Genomic DNA, 18,567 nt, shown 5'->3' on the forward strand with positions numbered 1-18,567 from the left:
AATCATCCATCCATCCATCCTCTACCTCATCCATACACCCTTTTATTCTATCCATCCTTTCACTCCACTCTTCTCCCTTTCATCCATCCATCCATTTACCCTTTCTCTCATCCATCCATCTTTTCACTCACTCATTCATCCATCCATCCTTTCACTCGTTTTCCATCAATTCACCCTTTCCTAATCTATCTGTCCACATCTTCATCCATCCTTCCATCTTCTCTTCCTTTTACACATCCATCCATTATTTCAGTCATCCATCCATTCACTCATCTATCCATCACTGTGCTCATGCCTCTATCCACCCTTTCATTCCGTCCATCCATCCAGCCTTTCACTCCATCCATCTATTCACTCTTTCACCCATCCATTTACCCTTTCACTCATCCATCCATCCTGTCACTCATCATCCATCCATCCTTTCACTCATCCATCCATCCATTCGCCCTTTTTCTCGTCCATCCATTCATTCATCCTCTTTCCCTTTCACTCATCCATACTTGCACCCTTCCTTTCATTTGTTCATCCATGCATCTATCTCTCCATCCATCCATTCACTCATCCTCCCACCATTTAATGTTAATCTGCCGAGCTGCAGACAGAAGAAGCCCATCAAAAACATTTTGTGGCTTAGTAATTCTCACTTAATTCCTTGGGTGCCGTGCATCACCTTGCTCAATACAACGGTGACATAAGGGCTTGGTAAATCTGGCCCCAGTTCACTGTCCTGCCAAGCTGAATAAAGCAGCATTTAAACTAAGAATTCTAATTTCCTTCTTTAAAAAAAACAAAAAGCATTTTTGCTGGTTTGCCAAAACACGACAAAAGAGATCCTTTTGCATATATTTTGAGCTATGCTAGTCTCAAATTGAAAGGAGGCCACCTAGAGACTGTATGTGCAATGCGCACCTTTACACCCAAGGTTTAATTTGCATAGCTTATTTTGGGCAAAGAGAAGCATGACGTCGTCACGCCAAGTGCCTGTGATCATTGCAGTTTACAGTCGGTTGCAGAGACAGCAGCACAAGATTGGAACAAAGCGACTGCAGCATGGGTCTTCAGCAAAGAGACAGCAGCACAGCAGAATAGGAAAAAGCTGCATAGCAGTGGAGCTGGGAGACAGCATTGAAGAAGTGAAGCCGATGCGACAACGCAAGAGTACAGGAGGGAGAGAGCAGAGCAGGAGTCAAGCTAAGAGACAGCAGCAAAACCAGAACAGAAGTGCAGCAGGGAGACAGCAGTGCAAGAGTGAAGCAAATAGACAAGAGCACAGGTAGCGAGACGGCAGAACAGGAGTGGAGCAGGGAGACAGCTGTATATAGATACGGTGCAAAGGAGAGCATTGGGTCTCCCTTATAACAGTCTGTTTAAGGGAGGATGTCACTTCTGCCACCGATTCGACGACCATGCAGGCGGGTCAGGGGTCACGAAATCAATATTGTCGCCGTCCTCCTCCTTAAAGCACGAGCGTTTCATTTCTAAGAACTCGCAGCAAGTCAATGAGGCTGAGAGCCAGCCAGTGCCTAAGGCGCGCGACCGTGTTTACGTCATCCCCGCATCCTATCCTTCTCCTGCTGAGCCTTCTCTGACGTGCGCAGGGTAGCGCGCGACCTTTTTCCACCGCCTCCGTGGGATTCCAGGGGGAGTCTCGTGGCCGCGCCTGCGCTTCTGCCGGCAGAGGGAGGATGCGCGCGCTGGAGAAAGACGCTCTTGAAGCGTTGTGGACGGCGGCTGCAAGAGCTGCAGTGCCGGGCCGGCTCAGCTGAGACGGGCGGAAATGCGGGCGCGTGCTGCAGCTCTCTTTCTTCACTGACCGGCCCCTGCAGACATGAAGATCTGGAGCTCCGAGCATGTGTTCAGGTGAGTGGCAGAGACGGGTGCTTCGCAGGGAACTCGCCGGTTCCCCGCCCCTTGCCACCTTTCGGTCTCAATGCTAGGCTGGTCAGAAGACTGCAGAGGGGAGAGAGGTCACGGCATTATAGGGCCCGTCAGAGGTCTGACATAATGTCAGAAGGTAACGTAAGCCGTCCTCCGTTGGGGAGCAGACGTAACGCCTAGGCCGTCAGCAGCAGGTGCATGGCGGACAGCATGCACTAGTTACTGCCAGAAGGTAACCCTTTAAGTGTCCCTGAGGCATCCGTCACCAGCCCCACTTGCAACATCCCATTTAGGAAGCTGTTCAAACAGTTATCGTCAGTATTAAATGCACTCCAGCTACCACAGCTGTGATCCCCTTTCAGCACCATCCTCCCGCCCAGTACCACCTTTAGGAGTCCCCGTATGTAGTACAGGGAACTCCATATTCAATAAAAAAGCAATTCACTTGAAGTTAAGATTGAAGTTTTATTCAGACAAAGGACCCACGACCTTCCTCTTCAGTTCCCTGGTCAGTTCTCCGCTAGTCAAATACTAACATTCCTACAACAACATTCTAGCCGTTCTAACCTATGTTCCTTAAAGTAACACACTATTAATACATTCTAAACGCTTGATACAGAGAAAGAAATAAACAATACACTTACACATATTACACATCCCCCTTTCCATAAATCAGATAAGAAATTAAAGAAAGAACAAAATAAAAAAATATACATATATACAAACATTTCCATATTATACTTTGTCTTCGGAATGAACAGAAGCCAACAAGAAAATATATACATATATACAATTACATTAATAATATACATGGTCTCTAGAATGAATAGGGGCTGATCTAATCCTGGAACTAGTCCTGCCTGTGGAATCTCCACTCCCTGTTAAGATAAAACCAGATGGTGGAGGAAAGGAAGCTGTATTGTCAACTTCCCCCACACCATCTCCTCTATCTAGATTATCGTCATACAAATCAATCTCCCTTCTTTCACTGTTCCCAGAAGATACACTCCGCAAATTCCCACTGTAATTTGTATGTGCATGGGAATCTAAGTCAAACCAATCCTGATTTGCATTGCCCAGCTGTGCATTTACTCTTTCTGAAATTATACCTGCTTGCTTAGAAGTTACTTTAACTAAAGCATTGCAATTCCACCACCTTCTATTATGTAATAGGACTGCAGACCTATTTATTCTTACAACTCTTACTGATTCAGAGAATTTTGACTGGCCCTTACTGACTCTATACGGTTTTTTAATCAGAACCCAATCACCCACATTCAAAATTACTTCCTTAACATGCATTCTGTAATCATAGTTCTTTTTATAGCAATTTTGTTTTTCGCGAACATGTTCTCTGAGACTTAGTAAGTCAATCTGATGATAATGTTCAACCTTGTCTAATAACCAAGTAGGGCTAATAGAGCTGATTGGTTTTCTTCCTCTAAGCAAAACAAAAGGAGCTACATCAGTTGTACTCTGCGGCGTGATGTTGTAATTCCAGACCTTGAACTGTAAATAATCTTTTACATCAAGGTTGTTAGCTACCGCTGTCTGAACACCTTCTTTGATCAACCTATTTGCCCTTTCAACTAAACCGTTGGAAGAAGGACTATATAACGGTACTCTTATGTGTTTCACATCATTTTTACCAAGAAAATTAGTAAACTGTTCAGAGACAAAATGTGAACCATTATCCGTACCAATTTCCTTCACTCTCCCTTCTATATAAAAAAGATGTTCCAAAAATGTTATTACAGAAGAAGAATCAGCACAATTTACAAAAGAAAAGTACAACCACTTTGAATAGTAATCAATTGCAACAATCAGAAATCTTTTATCACAACCAACTACATTAATGGGACCAGAAAAATCGAAACCAATTTTTTCCCAAGCGTTGTTAGGCCAACTAACAGGAGATAATGGGACAGTTGAGGTATTCCAATGTTTGTCCGAGCACAAGCATTCAGTGCACAAATCCACATATCTTTTAACCTGTCCATCAATACCAGGCCACCAATAGATCTGTTTAATTTTCTTAGCCGTGGCAGAAATGCCCAAATGTCCCTCATGTGCTAAAATAATGATTTTAGACCGTAAATTACTAGGAGGAACAAACAAATCTTGTCGAACTAAAATATCATTAACAACAGACAATTCTGCAGCGACCTGATGATAGCACCTTAATTCCATTGACATTGACCTATCACTGGGCCAACCATTAATTAAAAATGTCTTCACTTGTGTCATACATTCATCTTTATCGCAGTTCTCCAACCATTCTTTCTCCGCAATCTTAAACTGTTCATTTATATCTCCAATAGTGAAAACATACTCCACACCTTCCCATTCATTTTCATTGTCATCCTCCACATCATTACCTTCTACAGGTAGACGTGATAGGCAATCTGCTCTAACATTTTTCCCACCAGGAATGTATTTAATGTCAAAGTTAAATTCCTGTAGCCTAGCCAACAATCTAATCAGTCTTGATGATGCTTTATTTGAACAACTATCTCCCAACATATATATTAAAGGCTTATGATCAGTATGTAATTCGAATTTTGTGCCCCAGATATACATTTTGAATTTTTCAGAAGCCCAAGAACAAGCTAATGCTTCACGTTCAATTGTGCTATAATTTTTTTCCGCTAAGTTCAAAGTTCGTGAAGCAAATGCAATTGTCCACTCCTGATCTGTAACAATTTGGCTAAGAACTGCCCCTAAACCTTTTCCGCTGGCATCTACCGTAATTATACATTTTGCACCATATGTAAAAGGCTTAATGGCAGGAGCAGAAGTGATTAAATGTTTAACAGATTCAAATGCTTCCTGACACTCCTTGGACCAAATAAATTTCTCATTTTTCTTTAACAGATTCCTCAATGGCTGCACCACTACAGCATAACCCTGCACAAAACGCGCATAGTACTCACTAAGACCTAAAAATGCCCTAAGAGAGTCTTTGTCAGATGGGATAGTTGCTTCATTTAATCCCTTAAGTAAGGATTCTTTAGGTTTAATGCCCTCTCCTGAAATATTATGTCCTAAATAGTTGACTTGTTGTGATAAAAATTTGCATTTCTCAAAATTAACCGTCATGCCCCACTCACCCAATTTGCTAATGACATCCTCTAACAATACAATATGTTCATCTAGACTTTCAGTGTGAATTAAAATATCATCTTGAAAGGCCTGTACGCCTTCTAGACTTCCAAAAATTTGATCCATCATACGTTGAAATACGCTGGCAGCAGATGCCAAACCAAATGGCATTCTCTTATACATATACACCAAAAGGTGTCACAAAGGTTGTTAAATGTTGTGAATTTTTAGATAACGGTATCTGATGGTACGCAGAACGTAAATCAATAGTTGAAAAATATTTACTACTACCCAATCTTGCTAGCATTTCATGAATACGTGGGAGAGGATGACAGTCAACTAATATGTTCCTATTCAGAACTCTGAGGTCAGCAGATAGGCGTATGTCCCCATTACTTTTCCGTGCGACGACTGCCGCAGAAACCCATTCAGATGATTCGACTTGTTTGATAATACCCTGAGAACACATATCATCCAGTAATTTCTTAAGATCATTTCTGGCAGACAGAGGAACCGGTCTAACTTTCTGAATCACAGGAATAGCATCCTTCTTCAGAACAATATTATGCTCAAAATTCTTGATTATCCCAATCTTATTAGAAATCACTTGGGGAAATTTGACCTGTAGCTTCTTACTAAAATTGTCGCAGATGTTAGATTCCTGAATTGCTAAAATTGGCATCTCACCTAATGTGACTGGTTCATCATGACCAGGTCGTAAAATAATACCAAGCTTAGCTTGGTCTTGCCAACCCAAAATGTCTCGTCCGTTGACAGGTACATAAATTTTCGTAAAAATGTTTCTCCCTTTAAACAAGATACTATCCTCAAAATATCCTCGCATGATGATGTCATACTCTCCAAAAGCTTTGGGATTAATAGTTGTAGATTTTAATAGTTTCCCAGACCAAAACTTGTAAAATCTGTTCTCAGCTAAAATTGTGATAGGGGATCCAGAATCTGCCATAACGTCTAAATCAATTACCCCAATTTTAACGTCAATTATGGGGCCTTTACATCGTTTTTCATGATCACCCAATGCACTAATCTCAACTGAAGATACAGAAACATTGTTAATGGCCTCTGCCAATATATCATTTTCCACATCAAGCTGACTAACCCTGACTCTTGTTTTATTAGCATGACACACATTATAAAAGTGCCCCACTTTTTTACAGTTGTTACATCTCTTGCCTTGAGCCGGGCAATTTTGAAAATTCCCTAAATGGAATCTTGAACCACATCTGTAGCATGCTGCATTCACTCTCTTGTCAACCATCCTTTTTCCACTGTTTTTATGTGAAACCATATGTACGTTGGTCTCATTACTGCCTGGTGCGACTTCCACAGCTGAATCTTTAGAAATATCTGAAGACACATACTAGATTCAGATAATATTTTTGAAGAAACCACTGAACGTTCTATACTCCTAGCAATATCCATGACTTCATCTAAAGACGGATTCTTACATGTCGAAATGCGCTCTTGAATCTTTTTGTTGACACAATTAAAAACTAATTGATCACGTAGGGCAGTGTCTAAGTAATTATCAAAAACACATTTAGATGCTAAGACACGTAATACTGGCAAGTAGTCTTCAGTGGATTCGTCTGCAGATTGTTTACGTTTAAAAAATTTGTGCCTTTCCACCATTACTGAAGGTTCATCCACATACTGCTTGCCAATGCGTGCCAATGCTTCTTTGTAAACATCTCAAGAGTCATCTCTCGAAGGTGCAGGAACAACAGGTAAATTATCAAAGACTTCCTACCCAGAGTTGCCTAAAAGATTAAATAAAATAGCTTTTTTACGCGCTGCAGAATATTTGATGCCATCTATGGCTTCCAGATAGTTTTCAAAAATCCTCAGCCATTTATGCCATGGTTTGACAGGTTTACCTGGTAGTTCAAGAAATGGCAATGGTTGCATAACATTTGAGTTGCTGTTGGAAGCCATTCTCTACAACTTTATATGAAATAAAATGAAATTATTGCAATCTAGTGCTCAAACTTAATTTAAATGAAAGTTATTGTTCCTCTTTGTATTCACCGTGAAACAGAAACTAAATACTTCCTTTCTGTGTGCTTCGCGTTGAAACACGCTTCGATTGGTTGCTGGGCAACGGATCACAACATGTAGACAATGGAGACGCGCAGCGTGAAGTAGCGCGATGACGTCATGTAGAAGGAATGCGCACTGTTCACTCCGCTCCCTGGCTCGCACTGAGAATGCAGTTCAATAGAACACAGACGCCGTTTTTAAAAATGCCGAAACTTAAACCTCAATTCCGCTTCGACATCCAACGCTGAGCAGACAAGTTACAAATGCGCTTAAAAAATGCATTTGAACGGCAGAGCACGTTCAGGTAGCAGCGCAGGCAAAGCACCCCACAGCGAGTCCACAGCGAACAAACCGTCAGCGCGTGTATCAAAAAATAAAGCGCTAGGTTTAATCGCGTATTCAGCACAAATATGAACAGTACATTACCGGAATCTTCCTCCGTACATCAGATACGACGCATTCAAATATCTATCCTCCGTATTTCAATTTTCCTTCCGATTTGAAGCACACTCTTAGCCTTGACGAGGTCTCAAATCTTCACTGTCGGTGGGTCCAATTAAAAGATCGTCGCCATTAAATGTAGTAAAGGGAACTCCATATTCAATAAAAATGCAATTCAGTTGAAGTTAAGATTGAAGTTTTATTCAGACAAAGGACCCACGACCTTCCTCTTCAGTTCCCTGGTCAGTTCTCCGCTAGTCAAATACTAACATTCCTACAACAACATTCTAGCCGTTCTAACCTACGTTCCTTAAAGTAACACACTATTAATACATTCTAAACGCTTGATACAGAGAAAGAAATAAACAATACACTTACACATATTACACCGTATCTTATGCAAAGGGCCCCGCTACACCAGCATTACTTTTACTGATGTACTAACATCATTTTTAAGACCACCTGCTCGACCGAATCGTATACAAATTCCTCACGACCACTGTCACCTATGAGAACCGTCTACAATTATCATTTTGGAGGAACGTTGCCCATGCTGGCTTTTGTAGCATAGACCTCACTTTCAAGTTGCTGTTCACACCCCACCACCTCTTAGATTCCCGAAAGCTTCCGAAGGCAGATCATTTTCAGCCGAATAATCCTTAGTTGTCCTAGCTAGGCTGAAACCATGCATTTACCAGGGTGATTCTTGAAACGGTTGTGCACCCGTGAACAGACAGCCTCCTCACACATCAGTTTACTGCCATCGTTCATATCTCCTATAGCTCCCTAAAAGTCCCCAAATTAAATTTATATCCAAGAAGTCCTCGCTTTGTCCCCTGCCCTCTTGAAGTTTCCTCCCTAGCATTTTCACTTCAGTTTTAAGTACTAGTAATGCTTCAGGCAAAGATACAGAAGTATTTTCAGATCACTGTTTAGGGTGGAGAAAACGCAGCAGCGAGCGCAAGGTAAATAGTTTATTTATTTACTTACCTTACTCCATGCCGTCGTATGTTCGACTCCACTACCCCCCCCCCCACCCTGCCCCGCTGCCCCGTAGCACTCCCTCTGCGAGCCGCCACTGGTGGGCACCTACCTCACAAATTAAAAGCACTTCCCTGGAAAGGTGACGGTCCCAGGGGATTTTATAAGCCCGAGGAGGGGGGTCCGTGCGCCCTGCCTATTTTTATGTTATGCCCCCAGGACCTGGCCCACTCGGTGGTCATTTAAAAGCAAGCACGGGAGCCCACGCTTTTTGTTTTCCCCATGAATTCACAAATATCACGATTTTGCAGCAATTTTTAAAAAAATGCTTTTTTGGCCTGAGGGACCCCAAAACCAATGCTTTGGGGTCAGGGTGTTCCTACCCTGTCCGCTTTTCTTTTTTTAAAAGTATTTTTTTGGGACTCGGCTAAAGCCGAGTCTCAAGATGATTGTCAACACTTCCTGGTTTAAGTGGTGGCTATGATACTCTTTTAGGAAAATTTCATGAAGATTCGTCAAAAGGCACGAAAGATATAGGCACGTCATAAAACACTTTTTCTATGGAAATGTGGTCCTAACTATAACTACCTACTGCTGACCACCAGTTATATATCAGCACGAATCCCATACATTTTCTAGAGACAAATCCAGGCACAGACTCCGATTTCATAAGTGCAATTTACTTTATTGTCAACGACATGTCCATGGCACGTTGTGGCCAAACCTTGGGCCTTGATCACATATCTTTCTGCACGACAGAGAGGTGCAGCAGACGAACGCCTATATACGAACACCAATTGCAGTGTTTCACAGAGCCTATTGACCTGTTTCACCACCATTACTAATTTGGTTATCCTTCGACCATCTAGACTGCCTGCCGGGCTGCTTTTATTGCAGCAGCTATCTGGCATCTTTGTGGCAGGTCAAGACGGATTTATTATGTCCCTTTACCGCTGTTAACACACTTCATCTCGGTAGTCATAACTCCAAACCACACAAATACGAGGATACCAGGCTGTATTTTTGCAGTGAAGAAGTCCTTTCTATGGATGAAACGCGTTGACTGTGGCTGTTTCCATTACATATGTGTGAAAATTCTTAAGAAAAGAAAGACAAGAATCATAGTTTTGATCTCTCTTTGTTATTGTTGGGGTGCATCTCTACGTCTTATATTGTTATCTATAACCAATTTTTGGTTTATACACCTTGGCAGCAGGTGTTTGTACTTTATGCACACATTAATATTCATTGACGTTTGAAGATAAGACATGGAACAAACTGGTCAGGTGCAGTCTCTTTGGTCTGCTGCTTCTGCTCCTTTGGTATTGGTTGAGAAAGTGGGCGAGGCCTCTGATGACCTCTCAGAGGTCCTGCTGTGGGGGGCTTACTTATCACAACAATAGGGGCTCTCGGCCCCCAACGACCCCCAGCAGCCAAGGGGACTTCATCCCCCAAACAGTAGTGCACCAAGAGGACCCTTTGCAGAGTGATTGAGAACGGGGGCGGGGCCTCAGACGATATCTCAGCTATCTAGCTGTTTGGGAGTTACTTGTCACAACAATAGGGGTTCTTGGACCCCAACGACCCTCAGCAGCCAAGTGGACTTCATCCTTCAACCAGTAGTGCACCAGGGGCTCCCTCTGCAGAGTGGTTGAGAAAGGAGGCGGTACCCGAGACTTTGACTTAAAAGTCCAGCTGTGGGGGACTTAACGACCCACATTAGCCAAGGGGACTCAGCAGTCCAGCAGATTTCAGCCCAGGGGACCCCATCCCCGGACCCCGCCATGTATCCTGAGTGTCCTCAGGTCATCCAGTGTGCTATGGGACCGCAGGGGGACCCTCATGACCCCGCGGTCCCAGCCAGGTCCGGACTCTTGCGAGTGCTGGTATTGCTCCCGCAAGCAGGAAGCTGCTTGAAATAGCATATTTCCATGCAAGGAAACACATGAAAACTCTGCTTTCTGCAAGCTGGTGCTGTTTGACATCTCTAGTTTGCAGAAAGCGGAGTTATGTTGGCTTTTGCTTGGTGCGAGCTGTCAGCTCCCACCAAACAAAAGCAAACATCCACCTCCCAAGGGTGGGCACCTTGGTAGGTAGCAGGAGACAGCCCTGGGGTTTGAGGTCTCTAGGGCCATAAATGGCTCCATGATGGGGGCCGCGCGGGAGGTGCTGGTCCCGGTGTCAGCGCTCCGCGACAGACCCCCTACAATAATTTATCTTAGCCCCATGGAGGTGGCGGTCCCTGAGGCTGCTAGGGGCCGGGCTGCCCTCCCTTAAATTCAGTAAAGTGCCTCGGGGAGGTCGGGGTCCCTGGGGCACGGGCGGAGCCAGCAGGCCCTCCCGCATACATTTTTTAAAGTGCCCCGGGGAGGTGGCGGTCCTTGGTGCTTTTCATAGGCTCTAGGAGGGGGGGCACATGCACCCCCTCTTTTATATAATTGTTCATGGCCCCGGGAGATGGCCCACTTGGTTAAATATTACAGAAGCGCCGGAGTCCCTGCTTATTTTTTTTTAAGCAGTAGCTGCAGATTTCCAAAGAGTAAACATTGTTTGCAATACTCAGTTCTTTACCATGTCCCCCCCCCCCTCCTGGAGCCATAGATGGCCCTGGAGACCACCATCTCCCAAGACCGGCTACTGCTATCTCCTGAGGTACCCAACATCGGGAGTTAGCTGTTTCGAATAGCTTGGCGGGGCTCTACCATTCTCGCCAAGTCATAACAAACTCTGCTCCGCTTCTAGCTTACTAGAAGCAGAGCATAATTGCTTTTGGTCAGAGGGAGCTGCATGTTTCGCAGCTCACTCTGTCCAAAAGCGGTGCCGGCTCCCGCAGGATGCTGGGAGCCAGCAAGGACTGCAGGGCCCTTCAGGCTCCCCTCGCTCCCCAACATGCAAAACTGGGTGCCCTAGGTGGAACCAGGGCACCCAGTATTGTAGCCAGGCCTTAGAGGATGCCGTCATCGGGGCCAAAATCGGCCAAGGGAAGGGTGCAACGTGGCCCTCTTCCTTTATATTTAAAAAAGAAAAATCCCTCCTGTTACCCCTAGTAAGTCTCACAGAGCGCGATTGCTGAGAGGACTTCAGAGCCACACCCCCTTTCTCCACCACTCTGGAAACTAGCCTCCTGGCGCACTGCTGGTTGGGGTATGAAGTCCCCTTGGCTCTCTGGTGTCCTTGGGGGCCAACAAACCTTCCTGTTACCTCCAGTAAGTCCCACACTGACGAATTGCTGAGAGGTCTTCGGAGGCCACGCCCCTTTCTCCACCACTGTGCAAATGCACCTCCTGGCACACTACTGGTTGGGCATGAAATCTCTTGGATGCTGAGGGTACCTGGAGGCCCAGAAGCCCTCCTGTTGCCTCCAGTAAGTCCGACACAGCACGATTCCTAAGAGCTGGTCGCAGGCCCCACCCCCTTTGTCCACCACTCTGCAAACGCAACTACTAGTTAGAAAAACATAGAAATTCACTTAAAAAACCAAACATCGCAGGGATGTTATAGTTAGGACACAGATTTTGAAAAACCTTAGAAATTCACCTAAAAACCCAAAGGTTACAGGGTCGTTATAGTTAGCAAATAGAATAAAATAAACCTTAGCAATTCACTGAAGAAAGCAAAGGTTACAAGGACGTTATAGTTAGGCTCAGATTTCACTTGTACAAAACCAATGAAATTCGACAGTTCTAGTTACATGGGCTAACTATAACTTATGCCCCCGCAGTGCACTGCTTATGACCTCACATATTACATCACAAATTTTTTTTTTTAAACAGACTTTTATTGGGTTGCAGAAGGTAACACATTCAATCCCCTTGCCCGCTACCCAGCCCTCCAGATAAGCCAGTTTGTAGGATAACAACCAGTCCACCAAACTGAGTACAGCGGCACACCTCTCATCACAAAAGGCATCTGCGCTGTAACGTAATCCATCCACAGGGATGATCCATTACCATGGTGAGATGCAATCAAATTCCCCCTGCCCCTTTCCCCATCAACCCCCCCCCAACAGAACCCCCCACCCTAACCGCCCACCCAAGCATACCGCCAGTAGCTATCATAATCAAGCGAGCAACAAAGCCTCCCGTGCCACCTGTCGGATTCCCCTCCCGCGGGGCACAGCAGAAAATGCATCAAGAGCACAGGGGGAAGCCAGTTATCCCGGGCCCAGGGTCTTCCCCTCACATATTACATCACTCATGACATGATGTATGAAGGGAACTTTTCTAAGGACGGTCAGGTTTGCCCACTTCAGGTGCTGCCACTACAGGTGCTGAGGTAGTAGAGGTATAGTTTGTGTTTCAAGCAGGGGGCATTTTAATTTTCTGGCTATTCCCTTTCCCTGAACTCTAGCAAACCCTTTCCCCCTTTTACCTTAATCCATCCCTTATCCCTAAAATTACCTTACCTTCCTTTACCATCCTATACTCACCCCAATCCCTAAGTTCATCCATACCCCGTTACTTTTACCCTACCCTGAACCCTAAAAATATGCTTAACCTTTACCTGTACCTGCGCCATAACACTTTTTTTAACTACCATTAACATATATATATTTTTTTAAACCTGCAGTGTAAAGTACCACATGGGAAATCATGCAGGCTAAAAGTTTAAAATCATCCAACTCACTTACTGCATGGCACTTACCTGCTAGGTAAAGACTGTGGGGTAAAGGCCATGCAAGTTAAAAACTACAAGGTAGACGTTACATACTGTAAATGGGACTTGAGAGTTAAGCCAAGCGGGGTGCACCCCTAATTTATGGCGCTGCTCCCACTCTGCTAAATCCCTAAATGCCTCCCCCCCCCCCCATATTTATTTTCTTTTTGTGAGTTCTGAAATTAGAATTTGCTTGTAATAAGAAAACATCCTAACCTGTAATAGTTACAGCTGATTCCTCTCCTGATATTACAAAAGACCCTGCAAGTGGCACAGCTCCTTCCTGCCTTCTGTCACATTTTGAAAGCAAGAAGACTGAAAGGCGGTAGTTTACATTCATTTCCAAGTCAATGAAAAAGCAATTTAAGGTACACTAATTGCTCAAAACAAGCCACAAAATTCTGGCAACATGAGCACGTTGCTCTGAAACTGCAGTGTCAATCGAGTCAACAGGCTATGCGCAGCGTAAGCCATCTGTCCTGGCTGTTTTTATTTGGCTCCTAAGCGCATTTTGTGCTAACACTGCATATTAGAGTAGCTTGTGAAAAAGGTGACAACAAAGCCTTACTGTCTCCTTCCAAAGCTATCAATGCAGGGTCGGGCAGCCAGTGCTCTTATAGTAATAAATTATCATGGGAAAGGAAAGGCAACACTCAGTAACAGTTGCTTTTTCAACTTCAATATAGCTCGACAGAAGCTATTGGTTGCAAACTTAAGTAGCTTCAGTTGGAGTTGTGAGCGCTGTCAGGAAATTCTTTAGATTCTTGTTTTTAAATTGTTCAGATTTTGTTGATAAGAATCGCTGGTCAATATGCTGAAAAAAGGGATGGCATTTTCCAGCAATATTTGTTTATGTTGACAATGCTTTTCTTCATTATCAATTGCTGTACGCAAAGCAACTACAAACATTGCGAAAATTATGTTTGACTTTAATAATATGATATTGTGTTTATACAACTGTAATTCTAGCTATTATGTATTGTTACTTTTTTCCCTGTCATTTTTAACCATTGTCGTACTTTTATGGATACTATGTTTATCCGAATAAAGTTTTGTGAACTGAACTGACTTTAATAAGTCTTTAAAAGATTATATACTTAATTTTTTTAATATTCCTGTGTATCTTTGTACAGTGTATGAAAACGGATGCTGGGGTATTTTTAAATGCCATTTGCAGAGTGTGTAGGCTCTTCCCTGGAGAGTGGTAACATGTATTATTTGGTTTGCGAAATGGATTTTGTAATATGAATGTTTCTACACTGTGTGGAGCATGCTATTATCAAATAATGGTATCCTGGTGCTAAATAGGTAGATGTTAGCAAGATGCTATGACATTTGCTGAAACGCCTATAATGAGAAGCCAGAGTAAAGAGATGGGACTTTAAAGCTTTCGATCAGACCATGTGGTTGTCAGTCTAGTGAAGATTGAGTGGTAGACCGTTCCAAACCTTAGCTACAAGAAAGGTGAAGGAGCAACCACCTAACATTGCTGATGCATCTTGGGATTTGCACAGAGGCGGTGAGAAGAAGATTGTAGAGAACAACCCCTCAGTGTGATGGAGAAACGGCCACTGGAGATAAAGGGCCTGTACGATTAAAGACATGGTGAACTAAATAGAGAACTTTGACTTTTATATGAAGAGGAATGGGCAGCGAATACAGGGAAGTGATCTAGGAAGAAAGATGAGCCAGGCAAAGTATTCGGAAAATAACCCAGAGCACAGAATTTTGTCCTTGGGACAAGAAGGCCCAACCCCCTACAGCACAAACCCTTTGGCTGCCAGTTTACAGTACCATATTATAGATCAGGGAAAAGCATTGACTGGAGTTAAGGTAATATTAATGTCCATGTGTTAATGCTGTTCAAACTTGTATTTATGGTTCATTAATGCAAAGCCTTTATTATTAGGGTGAGTGCTTTAAGTAAATGTTGTAAGCTCGGACTGCACTACTAACGGATGTTCTAGGATAAAAACGTTTACACACGTTTTTAATGTTTAGCAATATGAGGCTAAGTATACTACTCCCAGAATGCTCTCCGATTAGATGCAAATATTTGCAGACGCTTGAAAGCAAGATTGTTAATTCTTTGCTTTCAAAATAAAATGTTCACTAAAAATGCAAAAACATTTTCGCTAAACTACTGTAACATTTTTGGTACCATTTCTTTGCAACATCATTTAGTAAAATGTGTTGATGTATGCTAGTATTTCCCCAAAATATATATAATGGAAAATCAGTGTAACCCATTTTAATAAGATTATGGGAAACAAAAATAAACAAGCATTGGTAAAGCCAGTAGGTCTGAAATTGTTGGTCAGCCTTTTGGTTTTGTTAATGCGTGACTTGTTTTGGCATGGTTTTTGTAAAACCTTATTGGTGTGGGAGTTGGGGGGCCCTCACCATTATAACAAACATTGGCAAAAGCAGAAATTCTTTTGTTCTCAAAAGCACACATTGCCACAGTAGTTTCTGGCACTGAACAAAACGACTGTTGATGTGCTCCTTGTGAAAGAACAGAATGCTGTCACTCACAGTGAAGCTAGTTGATAGAGAGCGAGAGACAGAATATTAATAAACACAAAAGGTCGTGGTTAACGCCACACCTGATTAGGGGACCAATTATTAAATAAAGTCTCAAAAGTGCACCCATGTCCTTGTATTAAGTACAGATTTATTACTACTTTTGTGAATTCACTAGACTTTACACAACTAGGCCAAGAAATAGTATCCCAACCCTGGAAGAAGTTTTATGTTTGACATTGTCAGGAGTAAATGACCAACCTTTCTCAGTATGGGAAAAGGATTAGAGAACAGTTAGTGAAAACCCTTAAAACATTCAAGTTAGGTTTGCACAGACTTAAATGGGCAATCCAACCCTGGAACTGTTGCCTACCACTACCTTCAGCCCCAGTAGGTAGGTCTGCGGAAACGTGGCAACATAAGGGAATTGCTAGTATTCAAACCCTACTATGGAAGGAGCCCTGGCATGATCAGAGAGGATATTTCAGAGCTCTTATATATAATGAGATTGCTGCCATAATTTGTCGCCGCATTACATGGCACAAAATGGACAAGGGGATTTTGTTACAGGACAAGTAGATTTACGAAGCAACCTGCCCCATGGACAAGTAGATATTTTATTAAATTCCACACCCCTGCACAAGTGACCTGGGTATATAGAATTACCATAGTCAAGATGAGTCAAAGTGACCACCTGGATAATTGTTTGTCGAGGTGAGAAAAACAAAAACAGGGTGATTTTGCATTACAGGCGATTATGATAAAATCAAGATGAGGAGAGTAGATTGATTTGTCGTGTACGGGAGAGACAGAGCTATCCAAAAGGACACCTACATTTCTGACAGTGGATACTGGAGATGGAGCTGTAGTGAGATCTGAAGGCCACAATTTCGATGTCCAGATGTGTAGAAGTTACATATGATTAGAAGCTCTTTCTTATCATTGTTTATTTTAAGAAACTTATATTGCATCCAGTGACCTACTGCAGCGAGGCAGAAGAACAAAATTGCTCACTGTGTTGTTACAGCCAAGTTATGACAAACCCCGATCTATCTGTTGTCGATATGTCTTAAACTTGAGGTTAAATGTTTGAATATGGTTTGCCAATGAAGCCACATAGGTGTTGAACAAAGTCAGACTTACAACATCCTTGTGGCACTCCCTAAGAAGAAGGCACTGGAGTGGATTTGAGTGGAGGAGTGAAGATATTCTGAGTCCTGTCCGTTAAATTGAAAGCAATCAGGGTCTGTACTTGATCGCAGACACGAGGTGGGTCAACAAAATTTGATGTACTAGGAAGCAAAGTAGGTCATGGTGTGTACTGAAGAGTATAGTTCTACCTGTTAATAGTTGATATTCCTGAGTTACATGCTCATTGCAGAGTGAGGACAGTCAGCTTTAAATTGGGGACAATGACAGTTAAAAAAAGGATCTTTGTATCACATTAGTACATAATTTACCCAAAACTGCATCAGGCATAACTTAAGAAAAAAAAACATATCTCCAGTGCCGTTGGACCGCAAGGCAGCACAGGAAGAACTATCGGTGACGGCATCAGAGAGATAGGAGATTGAGCAGGAAGGAGTAGAGCTGCTGCTGCAGGAGATCAAACAATATCAGACCACAGGAGGTAGCCCGTAAACCACAGTGAGACTGGGGCAGTACATTATATCAAACAACAATGTCTCAATGTGAGTTTCATTTTAAGGAACAAATATAGTAAGCACAAATAGTGTCTGTTAAGGAGTAAATCAACGTGGGGAAAGACACAGGGAGACAAAAATAGGTAGACATTTTTTTGTATTCGAATTACTTAAAGCATGTTGGACATATTAAACATCATATGTACAAAACACATGGACAGAAAGCACTGCGTTTACATTATTGGAAATGTAACCGATGGAATACTGTGCATAAGTGCTCGTGATAGTTGTGACGGCGCAAGTGACACGTGAAGTGGTATATACAGCGGTGATATAGGGCGCAACAAAGAATAAAATGATCCAGCAAATTTTGCAAAAATTAGGACATCCAAACAATTAATGGTGAAAGAATATGAAGAACAATGAATTGGATGTCCATAGCAAGAGGGTGCCAAAAATAACGCTGTTGGAGTCGACGGCGTTTCGGCCTGTTGAAATCTAGGCCATCATCAGGACTAGTTACATACAATTTTAAGGCAGTGTAGGGAATAGCACTGTGAATGACTAATAACCAAGCAACCACGGCGTCACGGATGTGGTTCGGGTATTCAATCGGGCGATGCGGGAAATAGCGATTCGGAACCCAGTAATGAATAATAGTTGAGAGACGAATGATTCGTGCACCAGAGGAATCGTGGTGTGCAGCGGGCCGGCGTTAGATTGCCAGGTATACCACTCCTAAACTGAGAAAAATCCTAACTTGAAGACTTTCGGTATTCACAGAAGGCATTTAGGAGTCCTAAAGTTAGGACTCCTAACTTCTGTGAATACCGAAATGAGTAAGTGCCTTCTGTGAATACCAAAATGAGTAAGTGCCTTCTGTGAATACCAAAATGGTAGTAAGTTTAGGATTTTGTCTTAAGTTAGTTCTGTGAATCGGGCCCAATGAACCTCAGGTGAAAAAGTGCCTAGTATAGGGTGGAGGGTGACAATAAACAGTACTCATGCATTCAGTTTTATCAGCATCTAATAGCAATATAAAACGGTACAAAGAGTATGAATGTATATGAATTTGATTTGTTCAACAATGACTTTATGAGGCGGTATTTAAATATTTGGTTGTGTTCAATGCTAGTAATGTGGGAGTATTTTACACAAAGATTTTGATACATATTATAGAGTTTCAGGCATCTGATATTTTTTTCCAGCCTTATGTCCTCTTGATGGTCTGTTTATGTAATGTGGAATGCTCCAAATTGGTTGCAATTAAAACAGAATATAA

General features: G+C 42.7%; 1 protein-coding gene across 3 annotated transcripts in view; it reads left to right on the plus strand.

Annotated features, from left to right (window-relative positions):
• The first annotated feature begins 1,636 nt into the window (after positions 1 to 1,636).
• PRELID3A (PRELI domain containing 3A) overlaps positions 1,637 to 18,567 on the plus strand; it is a 155,525-nt gene continuing 138,594 nt past the window's right edge. For 2 of the 3 annotated variants that reach the window (XM_085605847.1, XM_085605845.1), the window contains exon 1: positions 1,637 to 1,860. In XM_085605847.1, the coding sequence (XP_085461973.1) occupies positions 1,829 to 1,860 (32 nt within the window). In that variant the 5' untranslated portion in view covers positions 1,637 to 1,828. The remainder of the gene's footprint in view (positions 1,861 to 18,567) is intronic. The other variant, XM_085605843.1, reaches the window with a different exon arrangement.

The sequence above is a fragment of the Triturus cristatus genome, chromosome 5_1, assembly GCF_964204655.1.
Source record: "Triturus cristatus chromosome 5_1, aTriCri1.1, whole genome shotgun sequence".
NCBI classification, from domain to species: domain Eukaryota; kingdom Metazoa; phylum Chordata; class Amphibia; order Caudata; family Salamandridae; genus Triturus; species Triturus cristatus.